Raw genomic sequence first — 16,965 nt, 5'->3', positions numbered from 1 at the left:
CTCTCAAGGGTGCTCTCTAATATGCTGACATTGTTTCTAATAGCTTTTGCAAGCTGGACTTTGGATCATAAGCTCACCTCCGGACATGGTTTGGAGAGGCAGTCTAAAAGGAAATGTCTGCAGTTTTTCCTTCCAGTCACACCCTAGGTTTGCTTTTGAGGACTTGAGTGTTAAATTGACTTGGGTATAAAGAAGTCTGAGTGAAAAACATAAAGTGGAGTAGATAAGACAATAAGAAATATATGGCATTGGTTGCCTGTGTGTGTTATGTAGTCCTCGTTGAACACATCATTAATTTCAGAATGAAGGTAGCACTGTAAGTTATGGAGTATAAAACACTGGACTCTGCCTCCCAGTTACTAAAAACCTGTTGGTGGCAGTGGAATTTAACTCCATGTAATCAAATCAGTCACTGTTGCCTTTGTAAGAGGTTTCCCCAGACCTGGCTGAAGTCTGTTAAATATTTAACTGCTCATTCATGAAATAAAAACAGCAGCAGCCTGCCTGTAGTGAAACTACTGCTCTTGGCATTTCTAGGCATTTTGTCTGAATGTATAGACTTCAAATTGGGGCAAGAAATGTTTGGGATTTTTTTTGGTGGTGTTTGGGGGGTTGTTTTTTTTCGTTTTTATATGAGAGGATGAGTTTAGTCTCCAAATGTTCACATCCACAAGTTTTCATTTTATTCAGGGTACTTACTCTGTCAAGTTTATGTAGGTAATCTTCTCCTTATATTTATTGAGCAGGCTCATCCTTGTTTTGCCTGGTTCAGCCATTAAAAACCCCCACACCTGTGCACATAATGTATTCTTTTCTTCTGCTTTCCCCCTTTTTAGGTGGGCTGGTTTCCATCAACTTACGTTGAAGAGGACGAATGAATTAAAACCTTTCCTTTGCTGACCAGCAGTTTCAGGGATTGTGTAAAAATTTAGCATCTTCAAAGTATTGTTGGTCTTATTAAGTGTTTTAACAGAAGCATTTTTGTCTGTCTGAACCTTCCAGTCTTAATGTTGGGATTTATAAAGAAGTTTTTGCTGACAGATGATTATTTTGCCCAAAGCTGTGCAAGAAACAACCTGCTGCTTTGCCATCTCTGGGGATCGGTACAAAGACCAACCCTCACCTCCCAGAAGATCTCTGGAAAACAAATTTCTTTATGCTCATTTTCATTTCTCCCTGTATTACAAATACTATCTCTGGCTAAATACTTAATAAGTCTCTTCCAGCTAATATCTGTGATGGTACAAGGAGATGAAGGCTTTACTACTCCTTATCGCTGCACGCAGAAAACAGAGTTCATTTATTCCAGTGGGCATAAAGTATAGTTGGTAGATCTCTTTTGCAACATCAGACTACTTTACTTACCACCTTACAAGCAGTTTTATGCTCACAGAGGCTTCATGAAGAAGTATCAGGTAAACAAGAGTAGCAGTCATGCATATATAATTAGTTAACTGACTACTTTGCCTAAATCTTCTAAGGATTTGTTTAAAGACGACGTTTTCAAGAGGTGTAGTGATGTGGTATTGCTGGAAACAGCATCCACAAGGTAGAACTGTGGGACTCTTCCTTTGTCATCCCAAGCCTTTTTGTGGGAGGCTTTTTTCATGTCAGCAGCTGATCCTAAAAGCTCCACTGAGGATAGTCATGACCAGATGAGTTATAAAAATTAAGTATTGTGGACCTGTTCTGTAGGAGAATACACTAATGCAAGGTGATGTCACTTCTTGAGGACAGAACTCTTTATCTTAACCTTTTGATTGATTCAGATGAATGCTGATGCTTTCAACACTGAACTATCTTCCTAGTTAGGCAGGGTTTTTTGGGTGCCCTTTCCTGCCTTGTTCCCTGGGACAGTTCGCAGTTCAGTAGTGGTCTGGTTGAGTTGTTGTGAACATTCATAAGGAAAAATGCATCTAGGTTAGCTAGCTTCAAACATCAGAACTTGTCAAGTGCTGTTCACCCCTTAGTGAGAGAGTGTTTTAATATATTTATGGAGAGTCAGAAGTGTTGTAGTTCCAACCTAAAATAGATGTGGGTGATGTCTTCAGATGTACAGTTTCAAATATTTAGGTAGTGGCTTGAAAACTTCTGAGAAATTAAAGCTCTTCTATGTGTTTTCCTTCTACAGTAGCATTAACCAATCAAGAAAGTTAATTTATCCTGTTCCCTGTCCTCTGTTTTGCTTTTCCCTGCCATCTTTTCCTGTAGGCATCTTGCACTTAGTGTGCATAGACACTGCATGGTTTAACACTGCGGTTTTACCCACTTCACAAGCAACCTAATAGCTGCTGTTTGGCGGTACACTGCCAGGACACATGGCAGATTCTTTCTGGCTGTCCTCAGTGCTCTTTGTTTTGTTTCTGCCTGCCTTCTGGCCATCAGGAAGAACCAAGCACAGCACAGAGGTTTTACAGTAATCCCCTTCATCTCTGCAGCAAACTTACCCATCTGATAAACCCGCTGAGTGACCAGGTGAAAAAGGGGGTCTCCTAGTCAGAACTCCTCTGCTTGTGAGATTGGGCCTTGTAGGTGAAACTCTGCTGATGATCTAACTTATCAAAGATTTACCTCAAAATGATGTAAACTGTGATTGTGTTGAGTGCATTACTTGATGAAGCAGTTGAGAGCATTTGTAAATATGTAGATGATGCATAAAACATATTCTGTAAATGACGTGTACAGCAGTGTAAACTAGAGTCTTTGATCATGTTTTGCCACACAGTTTTATTGTCCAATGAGAGCTTAATCTTATATTCCTTAACTAGACAGAACTGATTCTTTTGCAGTTTTGCCTGCTGAAGGGATAGAGGAATAGGATCTGAGTTTGTGGAAGTGTTTAGTGCTTTGCTGTCCCGTGGTTCGGAGAAGAGCTAGATCAATACAAGTTGAGAAATGCATCCTTTATTTTCAACAGCTTGGTCTTAGAGTAATCTCGAGTAGTCTCCATCTTAAAGTTGCCTTTAAGCAAACGCTGAGTCCAATAATCAGCTCTTGAGAAGAACAAAAGCCATAGCTAACCTTAGTTTTGTGGCATAAATCTACATAGTGCTGTCTGTGTTTGATGCCCTGTATTTATTGAGTTAATGCTGCATCTTAAACCACATTTTGAGTACCAAAGACTTCCTAAATATCCTGGAGTGTCTCGTTCATGTGCTGCTTTTGCCTATATAGAGGTTTTGTTGTCATGCAATAACGGAGTTACAGTGCTTTATTTTGTACTATTTTGTAAATATGTTAAATATAATAAACTGGTTAATTTTTTTGTTTAATGGTATTTGTCAAAATAAGTGGTTGGGTAGTTGTTATGAAGATGATGTTGTTAGTGTGAAGATTATATTGTTAGTATGACCATTGTGCTCCATATTCTCATTGTGAGCCAAAGCTGAGAGTGTTCTATTTTAGTTTTTCATCTCTATATATATTGTTTAGCTGTTAAACTGAGTTGTCTAGATGAATGGGATAGTAGAGCTTTCCTTGATAGCTTTCGTATTGTTGTGATAATTATTTGCCTTCTGCAGTATCTAGAAAGGGCATTTTTTTGGCATCTGTGTGGTTTTGCTTGTTTGTTTTTCAGTTAGGGAGAACACTGTGAAATCAGTCATATACCATTAACTTCTGTCAGTCAAAAACGATTTTTTTAGTGTTTTGATTGAAACTTGTTCTAAAAAGTTCCTTTTTTTTGTGTGTGTGTGTGTGTTATGTTTCATAGTAAAGTCCTTTCACAGGGTCACAAGATATTAGGGGTTGGAAGGGACCCAAGAAGATCATCGAGTCCAACCCTCCTGCCAGAGCAGGACCACAGAATCTAGCACAGATCGCAGAGGAATGCATCCAGACAAGCCTTGAAAGTCTTCAGAGAAGGAGACTCTGCAACCTTTCTGGGGAGCCTGTTCCAGTGCTTTGTGACCCTTACAGTAAAGAAGTTCCCCCTTGTGTTGAGGTGGAACCTCTTATGCTGCAACTTACGCCCATTGCTCCTTGTCCTCTCACAGGGAGCAGTGAGCAGAGCCTGTCCCCTCTCTCCTGACCAGCCCTCAGATGTTTATAAACATTTATCAAATCCCCTTTCAGTTTTCTCTTCTCCAGACTAAAAAGTCCTAGGTCCCTCAGCCTCTCCTCAAAAGGCATCTCCTCCAGTCCCCTAATCATCCTTGTAGCCCTTTACTTTCCCTTCCACCTTCTGCTTTCTCTCTCATATGTGTCTTAACACACAAATTCAGGCCGACATCATCTCAAATCTGAAAATACAGTTGGTCTCGTCTCATGGGCTACTTGATAACCTTTTTATGGTGTAACTCATTGGTGCATTTTTTTACAGTGTAACATTCATTAATATGCATATGGAAACACTTCTGGACAGGTGAGTTAATTCAGCAGGGTCAGCTATGATACAATTGCAATGTTTTTTTCACTATGCCCCGTCTGTGTTTGCAGCAGCAGAGATTTTCTTGTGGAACTGCCTTTCTAACGGATAATTATTAGACTTAATGAGGCATTTACACATCTCTGCAGATGTAAGACATAATTTTCCCTTCACCCATGCACATATCACATAACTAAGAGTCACACCTAATGCGAGATGCAAAAATGTTTCTCAATGAAGTCCTGGTTAACAATGTTGCTTTCAGTCACAGGCATTCGCCTTGTCTGTGAGAAGAGATGCTTGGCCTCTGATGGGTGAGAAACTGAGGAAGAACTGGAATTAGGGCATGAGAACCACTCGTGACTGTGTTCTGAATAATGGTGGTGTGTTTTTTGGTTGTCAGGCTTGGAAGCTTATTGGAAAATCTCATCTTGAAAGAATCCTGACTTGAATAATGAAAACTATGCCGACCAGGATGCAGTTTTCCTTTGCCACTAAATGCTGTATTGAAGGGGAAAAAAAGGATCAGTTCTCAAGGCTTTAGCAGTTCATAACGCTGAGAGAGAGGTGCTGGGTAGGAAAAGTGAGACTTGTTTATACAAAATATCCAGGTTTTGTTCTTGTTGACTTTGATGCTCAGGGCATAAATGTTTGTTTCCATTTTGTGATCAATATTGCCAACACTTTGGAAGAAGTGCTACAGCGGCTGATATAATTTATGCACTAGCTCTGTCATGAAGCTTCTCCAACCATATTGATGCTTCAGTAAATTAACTCTCATCTGTTTGCTACAAACTGGGCTTCTGAGAGCCTTATATTATTATTTGATCTGAAATTCAGGTTCTCCTCAGAGAGCACTGCTTATCTCATTTGAGGGACAGAAGTGCTCCAGCCTCTCCATCTTATTGCATAATGTTGCATGTTGTCGAGTATCTCTTTAGTTAGCTTGGGTTGTCTACTTGGTTGTGCCCACACCCAGGTTCTATTCACTGGTGGGGAAGGCACAGAGTAAGAGAAAGCCTTGATGCTATGCATCAAGTGGTAGCTGAATGGCATTCTCGCCTGGATCAGGAGCAGTGTGGCCAGTAGGACAAGGGAGGTTATTTTTCCCCTCTACTCAACACTGGTTAGGCCACACCTTGAGCACTGTGTCCAGTTCTGGGCTCCTCAATTCAAGAGAGATCTTGAGATGCTGGAATGTGTCTAGAGAAGGGTGACAAAGCTGGTGAGAGGCCTGGAGCACAGCCCTGTGAGGAGAGGCTGAAGGAGCTGGGGGTGTGCAGCCTCATTGCTGTCTACAACTACCTGAAGGGAGGCTGTAGCCAAGTCGGGGTTGGTCTCTTCTGCCAGGCAACCAGCAACAGAACAAGGAGACACAGTCTCAAGCTGTGCCAGGGGTGGATGTTAGGAGGAAGTTGTTGCCAGAGAGAGTGATTGACATTGGAATGGGCTGCCCAGCAAGGTGATGGAGTTGCTGTCCCTGGAGGTGTTCAAGAAAAGACTGGATGTGAGGCACTTAGTGCCATGGTCTGGTTGATTGGCTAGGGCTGGGTGCTAGGTTGGACTGGATGATCTTGGAGGTCTCTTCCAACCTTGTTGATTCTGTGCTTCTGTGATTGTATAAAAGGTCAGTGTGTCATCAGTGCTGTTTTTGTTGCTGATCCAAATCACAGGTGGTAAGAGCTGGTACAAAGAAGGTCAACATGTCCAGACCCAGTACAGCAGGCATCAAGGTGAAATGATGGGCAGAGATGCTGTGTGTGTATGTATAGTGCAGGGTCAAGGTGAAATGATGGGCAGAGATGCTGTGTGTGTATGTATAGTGCAGGGTCAAGGTGAAATGATGGGCAGAGATGCTGTGTGTGTATGTATAGTGCAGGGTCAAGGTGAAATGATGGGCAGAGATGCTGTGTGTGTATGTGTAGTGCACGGTCCTTTATCAAGCTACAGTAGTATGTGTTCTTATCAAGTAGAGTCATCTGACATAGAACTTTGAGTCCTGGAATATATTCACTTCAGAGAGAAGTTAATGCATTCCTTAGCCATGGAACTTAACTAGCTGTCTACTATATGAAGAAGTTTTGAGTAATTTAACTTCATAAAGCTGTGAGATGAGATGTTAATGATAACTGTTTTTTTTTTAGCAAAGTGCTGAAGTGCTAGACAAGTGTACAGTTAGCTAAAAGAAATACAGAAAGGATTAAGCATCAGCAATGGGCTGCAGAAGGATGATTCCTTGCATTATGTTAGCAACTTCCTTTGCAAGATCAGAGAGCTGTTTGTTTTTATAGCAAATGAGATTTGGTTTCCTAAATTGGTTTTATAATTCCTGATCTGCTGTAGTGTTTTCTGTCCATTCATTATAAGAGTCTCTGCTGCTTACATGCCTGTGAAGTTAGATTTGACTTTCTAAATCTCCTGAAATATTTTGACTTATTGGAGGCTTTTTCTGAGTTACTTATTTTTTTTTCCTCACCTGGCAATGTGCTTTTCAGAAAGTATGTGAGTTTGTTCATAAAGCATCACAGTCTGACCTTAAGCCAACTCATTCTTACATCAAATAACAGGTTTGGAGGTGGCTGTTTGCCAGGGGGCATGAGGCTGGTTTGCTTCTTTCAGAACTATTGAGGTTGGTTGGTTGATTGGTTTAAAATTTGTAGTTGTTTGGGTTTTTTGGTTGCTTTCTTGGGGGTGGGTGTTTTTTTTTTGTGTGTGTATAAGTTGTGTCAAGTTGGCCTCACTTAGGCCACGTGGGAGTGGGAAGGACATAGACTGATACCACTATGGTACATTGGTGGTCAGTCCATTTATTGAGGCTAAGCATTGATTTGGTACAGGGGTGTGTACTTCTGATAGGCTTACATAGCAGAGTATGGGATGTCCACATGCATAGAATCATAGAATCAACCAGGTGGGAAGAGACCTCCAAGATCATCCAGTCCAACCTATCCCCAGTCCTGACCAATTGCCCCTTCCGATCTCCCCCTGCGCAGCTAGCCACAATGTTCATTCGTTCCCAGGGCTAACCAGCCTGCCCTCCTTTCACAGTTGAGCTTACAGATAGCAGCTCACTTCTCTGCTAGCCTCCCAAGGCCACTTTTCTGCAGCTGTGTCTCCCTATCAGAATGACCTAAGTCTGTTCAGTCACTCAGCCCTGCTCAGACCCCAGCAAAGTTGGTTTGGTTTGTTTGTTTCTTTGGCTTGCTTCAATGTCAATAGTATAATATATAGCTTTAGGAAAAACAGAAATAAGGAATATCAGAGAATGAGAAGTAAAAAAAATGATATCATACCATATATGTTGGAAAGTTATCATACACCAGGTTGTTTCTAAATAGTCGCCCAGAATATTAACTATTTATTGGTGGTTTGGAAGGAGAAATTCTCCAAAGCTTCTGTATAGGAAAATATTGCTAGTAAGGTATAGAGTCAACCAGGTTGGAGGAGATTTCCAAGATCATCCAGTCCAAACTAGCACCCAGCCCTGTCCAGTCAACTAGACCATGGCACCAAGTGCCTCAGCCAGGCTTTTCTTGAACATCTCCAGGGATGGTGACTCCACCACCTCCCTGGGCAGCCCATTCCAATGCCAATCACTCTCTCTGCCAACAACTTCCTCCTAACATCCAGCCTGGACCTCTCTGGCACAACTTGAGACTGTGGCCCCTTGTTCTGTTGCTGGTTGTCTGGGAGAAGAGACCAACCCCCACCTGGCTACAGCCTCTCTTCAAGTAGTTGTCGACAGCAACCAGTCATGGCTGAGTTTCGTTTTGGTAATATTTATATTTCTAAGGGAAGGGTGGGACAGGGCTTGCATTGCCTTTAGGACCTTGATTAGCAGGACTTTGATTAGCTTCAGTTTGTTGTATGAAGTGTGCTAGTCCCAAGAACAACTCCAGCAGAGGATGCAGTGCCAGATCTTCTGTTCCTATTGGATTTTTTTTGCTTCTGTTCCCGTTTGATTTGATTTTAAAAAGACATTTATTGTTTTCTCAAATATATTCGGTTGAATTAGACAAAGACAAGTGGTAGAAGATTAAAAGCCAGATTGCTCTCTAAATCATTACATCACTGTGACTTTTTCCAGGTAGTAAATTGTGGAAAATCAAGGCCTAGGCAAAGTCTAGATGCAGCTTTTCGGTCTGTGCAACTTCGATTCACACCTTGGAGGAGCATCCCCTTTGTTTTTAAGTACACTCTGCTGAGCATGGGTGCACAAGCTTAGCCTTCCCGTCATCAGAGGGTGATTACATCTCCTCAGAGTGATGCAACAAGACAAGATGCACAAAGCTCTTTGGGTATCTCCTGGGACATGCTAATGAGCAGTCATTTATACAGAAAGTATTTGTGATTGTGTTATTTCTTTTGCCCACTTCCCCAAAGAGCCTTATGTTTTTAGGAAAAAAACCAAGCTTCCAGTAGGTTTGGTTCTCTGCCTGCACATTCTTCACTTGCAAACCTCTGATGGTCTCAGTCTGTCTGTAGGGAGCTTAGTTTTAACTGTGCTCAGGGCCCTCCATTTCCAAGGTGACCTTGCCCCAACCAACAAATGCTTGCCCAATGCTACCTTTCCCTGTATAGAAAATAGATTTAAGATAGGTCATGCAAGCACAGACTGTGAGTAGGCTGGAGGATAGGATTTTAGCTCTCCCAGATACTGCTGAATTGCTAACTTATAAAAGCAGATGCCATTGAATGTGAATATCTATGAAATTATGTTTGTAGGTGGAAAGAGTTGTCTGCACCATTAAGACTGGGCAGTTTCTGACTAAGCAGCAATACTGTATTATAGAAGGACTGAAGAAGAAGAAGAGTAAAAGTGAATCATGGACAGAGCATAAGTTAACAGGACTTTACTGTGAAGGTAAATATGTTCCTGGTGTGTAGCAGTGGGACAATCATCCATAAAATGTGAAGTAATAATTGAGTTAATTTCTGGTAAGCCTGCAGCTGAAGTACTTTATTTGGTTTGGGGCACTACATTTTGAATAAGATATAGTCTCTTTGAAGATGTTCCTGAAGAGACTAATCAAGAAGAATCAATAAACTGGAGTCCTTTCAACAGAGTTATAGAATAGGCTAAGGGAGGTGGTGGTAATAACATCCAAATAAGTAAAAGGTTTTGTGTGATGTAAGAGGCCAAACTTCTCTCCATAGTCAGTGTAAACAGTATGAGTTAAAATCAAGCTTGAACTAGAGCAAAGAGATTCAGTCTTCAGGGAAATTTTTTGAGTATCAGGCTACCTAGGTAGAAAATTGTCTGGGGAAAGTGTGGAATCTCCATCACCAGAGGATTCTGAGATAGAGTTAGCTAAATGTGTGTCAGGGATAGATTCTATGTAGTTAAAGATGCCCAAGATGCATGCTGCAGATTTTTTTTTGAGCTCCTGCTTTACTATTTTTCTGTAATTGCCTTTTAGCTGTGGAATGCTTCAGTCAGCTTCTAGTGTTTGCCAAAACCCTGCAGAATTCTCTTATTCCAATGCAGTGAAGAAGAGCTACAGGAAAGGCATTAAGGTGAATATCCAACACAGAGTGAGCAAGCTGCGAAGTATGTAAAGAGTTTGAGTGTTTGCAAGGTAAAGCAGTTCCTTTAGGACATGCAATTAGCTCATGTTTAGCTCACAGGAGTGTAAAAATGATGTAAGGCCACAGCCTTAAGTTGGTTCACAGTGGGAAGCGTGAGCTAAACACCAATATTGAAGTTTGTGGGTTTATTTTTGTTAGAAAATACCTAGGTTGGTTACTTTATTTTTAGTTCCTCATCAGGAATGCATTGTGAAAAATTTTATTTGGCCATCCCTGTGTGAAAAGTTCTGATTAATGATAGAATTCATCAGACCATTTACTGTAGTGACATAAAGTAATAATTAATAGCCCATGTGATCCGTGGCTGCATGAAGTGGCAATGGTTAACCTGTGACATAAAAACAAATGACTGGAGAGCAACTGGCATGCAGTGTGTCACTGCTTGGCCTTTCTCTGCTCACAAAATGAAACTGAATTCAGAATCCAGAACCTGTTAATGTGACTGGTGTTTGGAGCTACACTGCACGTCAGCCTGAGCTTTCACATGGTGGGTGAACATCTTGTCATTGGGGCTCTTGGTAATGGGCCCAGTGTGCCTCTAAGGAGCTGGCAGAATGCTGTGATTTGCTCTACTGATATAGTATCTTTTAAATAGGTTCTTAAAACTATATTATCTGTATTCTGGCCTGTCCTGGTTTAAACTCATCTGGCAGCTGAGTCGCAGCAGTTGAGTTACAACAGAAGGGTTTTCTCCTCCCTGACACCTCCCCTCTGGGTAGGCAAGGAGGAAACTGAGCTGGGAAAGCCAAAATGTCAGTTGAGATAAGGACATTTTACTACTCTATTGCAGGGATATCAGATTATACAAAGACAAAACAAAACCAACTAACGAACCAAAACCACCTGAAAAACAAGCAGCCAAAAAAGCCCCAGGAGAAAAGCTCCCCATCTACAGAGCAGACAAAACCACATAAACTGTGGCTGGAACAAAAGGGACAAACCCTATCCCCAAAACTGGGGAAGAAACAAAAAAGCTGCAATAGTAAAATTGATAGAACAAGTCCCATAAGCCTCAGACAACCTCTGCCCTGGCATACAGTCAGCATGATGTAAGATAGACAGTTGAGCTTCCTCTGTTGTCTGGCTTAAACCAGTATATCCAGCCACTGAAGTTACAGCAGTAGCTGTGTGATAAGGTTGTGTTCTCACAGTATGCAGTCAGCTATGGGTACAGAATAGCCTTTAAGGTTGATGTGGTTCACCAGTATTTAGAATGTTGCTGCTTTCAGAAGAAGTAGAAGGGGAGAAAAAGTGTATTTCATTGGTGCAGCCTGTGTGCTTACAGAGAATATACAGATGAAAAGCCTGGATGAGGCACTTAGTGCCATGGTCTAGTTGCTTGGCTAGGGCTGGGTGCTAGGTTAGACTGCATGATCTTGGACATCTCTTCCCACCTGGTTGATTCTATGATTCTTCCATTTTCCAGATTGAGACAGTATTGTTATCAGAGACTGAAGTTTCTGCTCTAAAAAACCCAGCCTACCTTTTTAGCATAATTTGTGGCTTTCTTTGCTGTATATTACTTTTCTGGCTCCTCAGACTTTTTTGTTTACTTCCTTTCTCTTCTCTAAGGACACATACAAGAGAACACTTCACTTAACCACTCATCTCTGTTTGAGGAAGCAATACCCAGATAGGCTTTTCACCAGCCTATGTTAAGTTCTTAGGAGTACCTTGCCTTAGGCATTCATTCCTCGGTATACTTAGCAGTGCAAGAAGCATTTAAAGGTGTGAAGGTCTGTATTTATACATTCAGTGTGCAAAATGCTTAGTTAAAGCACTAACTTCATCTTGTAAAAGCAGACATATTAAAGAAGCTGGGAACACTTTCCAACACAGTGACACACTGAAGTATGATCAACATTTCCTCTTTCTTTTTTTTTATGGTGAGCATTTCTTCCAGCTGTTATATTTTTCACTCCTTTCTTTGGAAACATCTTAGTGTTTTATGTTGAATGTTTTGGTAAGAACAGAACCCCAAATTAGAATCACTATATCACCTGCTCAATGCTGGCAATTTTTTTGGATAAGACTTTATAGAACGCTCTGGGTTTGACTTCTTGTGAGGCTGGGAGGAAGTTTGTTTTAAGAGGGACCTGAACCCTCATTTTAACAATGGCCTATTATGTAATGGAACTTTCCAGAGGTTTTATATTAGTTCAGAATGTTTTGTACAGTTCCACTTATGTGATGATTTTGATCGTGCAACAAAATACCTTGAGATGTGGAAAGCAAAAGCTTAAAGTGAAATATCCTCTAAGTGTATCAGGTTACTTTCAAGATTGCAATTCACTATCACACGTGCTAGCACAAGCTTCAAAAGTGAAAAAAAGCCTCTGAAGCACAGGCCATGAGGGATGCAGAATATATCCAAAAACCTCAGAAGCAGTTCAAGGTGCTCAGAACTGATCAGGTGTAACTGTGGACCTTTCATTGTCCAAAAGACACTGACTGATGGAAACCGAAGCCACACAGATCAGTCAAGGTATGCCCTGGAGAGTCGTTCAGCTGTGTGAGTTTTAGCAGTGATGGTGCCTGAGGCCATGTCTTAGAGTAAGTCACAGTCCTTTGGCAAGCACATAATATACTTACTTAGAGTAAGTCTTAGTCCTCTGGCAATCACATAATATAACTGTCCAGGAAATTATATTCCACCTGCATCTCAAGCAAAATGAGGGGGAACACATCAGCATCCTTATAGCTCATGGAAATGCAGGTTGAAGATGTGACCCTGAAGTTGCACAGAAGCCAGGGCTTCAAATACTGCCGTGGCAGCTAAGGATTCCTAAGCCTGAGCCTAAAAGCTACAGGAATCCTAGAGTGTCAAAAGTAGTAGACCAAAAGTCAAGATCTATTGGTTTTACCCAGCTCTGTTGTCCATTAAAGAAATGCCTTGAGAATGGCTTTTTGGGATTTGGATGCCTGATACTTCTGACTAAACTGTGTCTAGGGTGAAGAATCTCCTGAAGAAGTTTGAGCAGCATTAATTGTGAACTCCATTCTCCCTGGTCAGTGTTGCTTGCTCAGTGTTACTGATTATGAGGGTAGCTGAAGGAACACCCCCCAAGTATTTCCACATTTGTTGGATTCAGTTACAATTTAGCTGAGGGATAACATTATTCTTGTTATTTGGACACAGATGAAGCAATCTCTTTTCAGCTTCTTCAGGTAGAAACTAAGGTTGGTCTTAGAAAATGTATTAAAGTGAATTAAAACCACCAAAACCAACTCAACCGACCAAACCCCCACAACACACCAAGCAGCCCTCTCCCTATTTAGTTTCATAATAATAGAAGATGGTCAACAGTGATCCCCCATCTAACAAAGAAACACAAAATCTTACACCTGAATCCAAACTTGTCATGTTTGGACCATGCAGTTACCCGTACTGAAGGAAGAGCTGTAAGTCTGTTTGTAGAAATGTCATGAATTGAACTCTACAGGTGGTCAGGCAATTTATTTCAGTGGAACTTGGATGGAACCAGGTAGATAGTAGCTGAACATGAGCCAGCAATGTGCCCAGGTGGCCAAGAGAGCCAATGGCATCCTGGTCTGGATCAGGAACAGTGTGGCCAGTAGGACAAGGGAGGTTATTCTGCCCCTGTACTCAGCACTGGTCCGGACACATGTTGAGTGCTGTGTCCAGTTCTGGGCCCCTCAATTCAAGAAAGATGTTGAGGTGCTGGAACATGTCCACAGAAGGGCAACAAAGCTGGTGAGGGGCCTGGAACACAAATCCTAGGAGGAGAGGCTGATGGAGCTGAGGATGTTTAGCCTGGAGAAAAGGAGGCTCAGGGGTGACCTCATGGCTGTCTACAACTACCTGAAGGGAGGCTGTAGCCAGGTGGGGGTTGGTCTCTTCTGCCAGGCAACCAACAGAACAAGAGGACAGCATCTCAAGCTGTGCCAGGGGCGGTCTAGACTGGATGTTAGGAGGAAGTTCTTCACAGAGAGAGTGATTGGCATTGGAATGGGCTGCCCAGGGAGGTGGTAGAGTCACTTTCCCTGGAGGTGTGGCCTGACCACTGTTGAGTACAGGGGCAGAATAACCTCCCTTGTCCTACTGGCCGCACTGTTCCTGATCCAGACCAGGATGCCATTGGCTCTCCTGGCCACCTGGGCACACTGTTGGCTTATCTTCAGCTACTACCTACCAGCATCCCCAAGTCCCTTTCTTCCTGGCTACTCTCCAGCCACTCTGCCCCAGCCTGTAGCACTGCTTGGGGTTGTTGTGGCCAAAGGGCAGAACCCTGCACTTGGCCTTGTTAAATCTCATCCCATTGGCCTCTGCCCACCCATCCAGCCTGTCTAGGTCCCTCTGCAGGGCTCTCCTACCCTCCACCAGATCCACACCTGCTCTTAGCTTGGTGTCATCTGTTGAAACACATATGTTCTTTGGTGTTGTAAATGTAGTCAGAACGAGAAAATTCCTTTCCTGAGAGAAGAAAGTGTCTTAGGGGTTGCTGTGTGCTGTGTGAATGGTGGATTTGTTTAATTTGCCTCCTTTGGGGCACGCTGATCCAATACACTGGAGTCAGTGACTGCTCACAGCCACTATTCAGGGTAGCTGTGAATCCCTTGTAGACACTCAATACTTTTGCCTGGTTTTGCATACAAATCGATAGTCTTTTAGCAGCTGAACAGATCATGTAACTTCTAAAATAACTAAACAAGCGGTAACATGAAGGTGATATCACCTAAAACCAAGTGCTAGAACTAAACAAATGGTTTTATTGATTCTCTTAGGTTTAATTAAAATTGCAGCAAGTCCCCACCATGTGTCTCTCTTTGGCTATGTGAGTTATTAATACAGCGTTAGGCATGGTCGCCTTATTAGTTTCTGGTACTCAAAGAACAAGCAATATCATATTTAGACTTTAGGATATATTCTGCAGTGTAGTTACACAGGAAAAACAGGTGCTTGTAGTGAAGAGATGACTATCCCAAAGGCTTTTTCTTTTTTAGTGTCTTCCACTTGGTAATAATCTTGGAAGCTGATTGATTTAGAGAATTCTGTTGCAAGAAAATATTTGTGAGGACTCTCTGAGTGCCTGAGAAAAAAATACCTACCTGAGTAACACTGACAGAAGAGTGGGCTTGAATGACACCAAGCTGGGGGCAGATGTGGCTGGGTTGGAGGGCAGAAGGGCTCTGCAGCGGGACCTTGACCTCCTGCACAGATGGGCAGAGTCCAATGGGATGGCGTTCAATAGCTCCAAGTGCAGGGTGCTGCACTTTGGCCACAGCAACCCCATGCAGAGAAACAGGCTGGGGTTGGAGTGGCTGGAGAGCAGCCAGACAGAAAGGGATCTGGGGGTGCTGATTGATACCCGCCTGAACATGAGCCAGCAGTGTGCCCAGGTGGCCAAGAGAGCCAGTGGCATCCTGGCCTGCATCAGGAATGGTGTGGCCAGCAGGAGCAGGGAGGTCATTCTGCCCCTGTACTCTGCACTGGTTAGACCTCACCTTGAGTCCTGTGTTCAGTTCTGGGCCCCCCAGTTTAGGAGGGACATTGAGATGCTTGAGTGTGTCCAGAGAAGGGCGATGAGGCTGGGGAGAGGCCTTGAGCACAGCCCTACGAGGAGAGGCTGAGGGAGCTGGGATTGTTTAGCCTGGAGAAGAGGAGGCTCAGGGGAGACCTCATTGCTGTCTACAACTACCTGAGGGGTGGTTGTGGCCAGGAGGAGGTTGCTCTCTTCTCTCAGGTGGCCAGCACCAGAACAAGAGGACACAGCCTCAGGCTGCGCCAGGGGAAATTTAGGCTGGAGGTGAGGAGAAAGTTCTTCACTGAGAGAGTCATTGGACACTGGAATGGGCTGCCCGGGGAGGTGGTGGAGTCGCCGTCCCTGGGGCTGTTCAAGGCAGGATTGGACGTGGCACTTGGTGCCATGGTCTAGCCTTGAGCTCTGTGGTAAAGGGTTGGACTTGATGATCTGTGAGGTCTCTTCCAACCATGGTGATACTGTGATACTGTGAATGACAGAGTGTTTTCAGAGCTGGGCAGAATGCAAAGGGTTATTTTAAATCCACTTGTAGGAAAACACCTTAGTTTCCAGCTACTGCAATATAAACAACAGTTGATCAGTAAGCTGATGTGCAAGTCAGTGGGTTGTGAAGAGCTGTTCTAATCATATTTCCGTCACTCACTTGCTCCACTGCTGCCAGAAGGACCTTTTGATGTGTTTGGCAATGATAAGTAGCCGGCATAAAAAGAACAATGTGCAAGTCTGGATTGCCCATTACTGCAGATACACGGACAAAGTTCACTCATCATTTGTATCCATTATTCTTCAGAAGGAGACAAGACTTGAACCAGTGCATTTCAATGGAGGAAATCAGACACTACTAGGTTAGAAATGAACACTGAAAGATGTTTAAGTCTGTTAACTGTTAGCCTAGCACAGTCCTGTAGAGACAGGTTTCAGGGGAAGCTTTCTGTCAATATCCTAATCATTGCTGTGGTGGAATAACTGCTAGGCAGAGAGGCAGTCTCAGCTAGGACTCTGCTGGGGAGAGAGGAGATGAGCTGAGGGGCACCCTACAGAGGACAGGTAAAACTTGTACTGGAAGAAAAGAGACATTTGAAAAAAAAAAAGACATATAATTCTAGCATGCAATGTCCCTGTAGGAAATGTAAGTCAAATGCACCAATAAAGGAAAGAGGAAAATGCCACGGAAGGCAGTAAATCAAAAAGTAATTGATTGGACTATTTAGAGAGCTTAATTTCAATTACTGAAAGTGAGACAAAGGCACACTGCAAAAGGCTGAGGTTTGGAAAGCAAGATCTGCAGTACTTACTCTTCAGCCTTCCTCATGGCTTTCCAGAAAGGATATACAGGAGCAGCAGAGCAGCTGACCCCAAAGGACATGGCCCTGTTCCTCATTTTGACACACTGTGTAGCTTCAGCATTTTCAATACCTTGTCTGTTGAAAACTGAGGAATTAGGCCATTAAGCCCTCAGCTTGGTGGGAACAGAAAATCCCTAGGAGCACTGCTGTTCTCTGGTTG

General features: G+C 42.8%; 1 protein-coding gene across 5 annotated transcripts in view; it reads left to right on the top strand.

The window, feature by feature from the left end:
- The window catches only part of VAV3 (vav guanine nucleotide exchange factor 3), a 184,219-nt gene extending 180,947 nt beyond the window's left edge, over nucleotides 1-3,272 (top strand). For all 5 annotated transcript variants that reach the window (XM_064147095.1, XM_064147093.1, XM_064147094.1 and 2 more), the window contains one exon: nucleotides 837-3,272. In XM_064147095.1, the coding sequence (XP_064003165.1) occupies nucleotides 837-878 (42 nt within the window). In that variant the 3' untranslated portion in view covers nucleotides 879-3,272. The remainder of the gene's footprint in view (nucleotides 1-836) is intronic.
- Nucleotides 3,273-16,965: the final 13,693 nt, after the last annotated feature.

The sequence above is a fragment of the Pogoniulus pusillus genome, chromosome 8, assembly GCF_015220805.1.
Source record: "Pogoniulus pusillus isolate bPogPus1 chromosome 8, bPogPus1.pri, whole genome shotgun sequence".
In the NCBI taxonomy this organism is placed as follows: domain Eukaryota; kingdom Metazoa; phylum Chordata; class Aves; order Piciformes; family Lybiidae; genus Pogoniulus; species Pogoniulus pusillus.
This window is presented reverse-complemented; position numbering and strand designations above follow the sequence as displayed.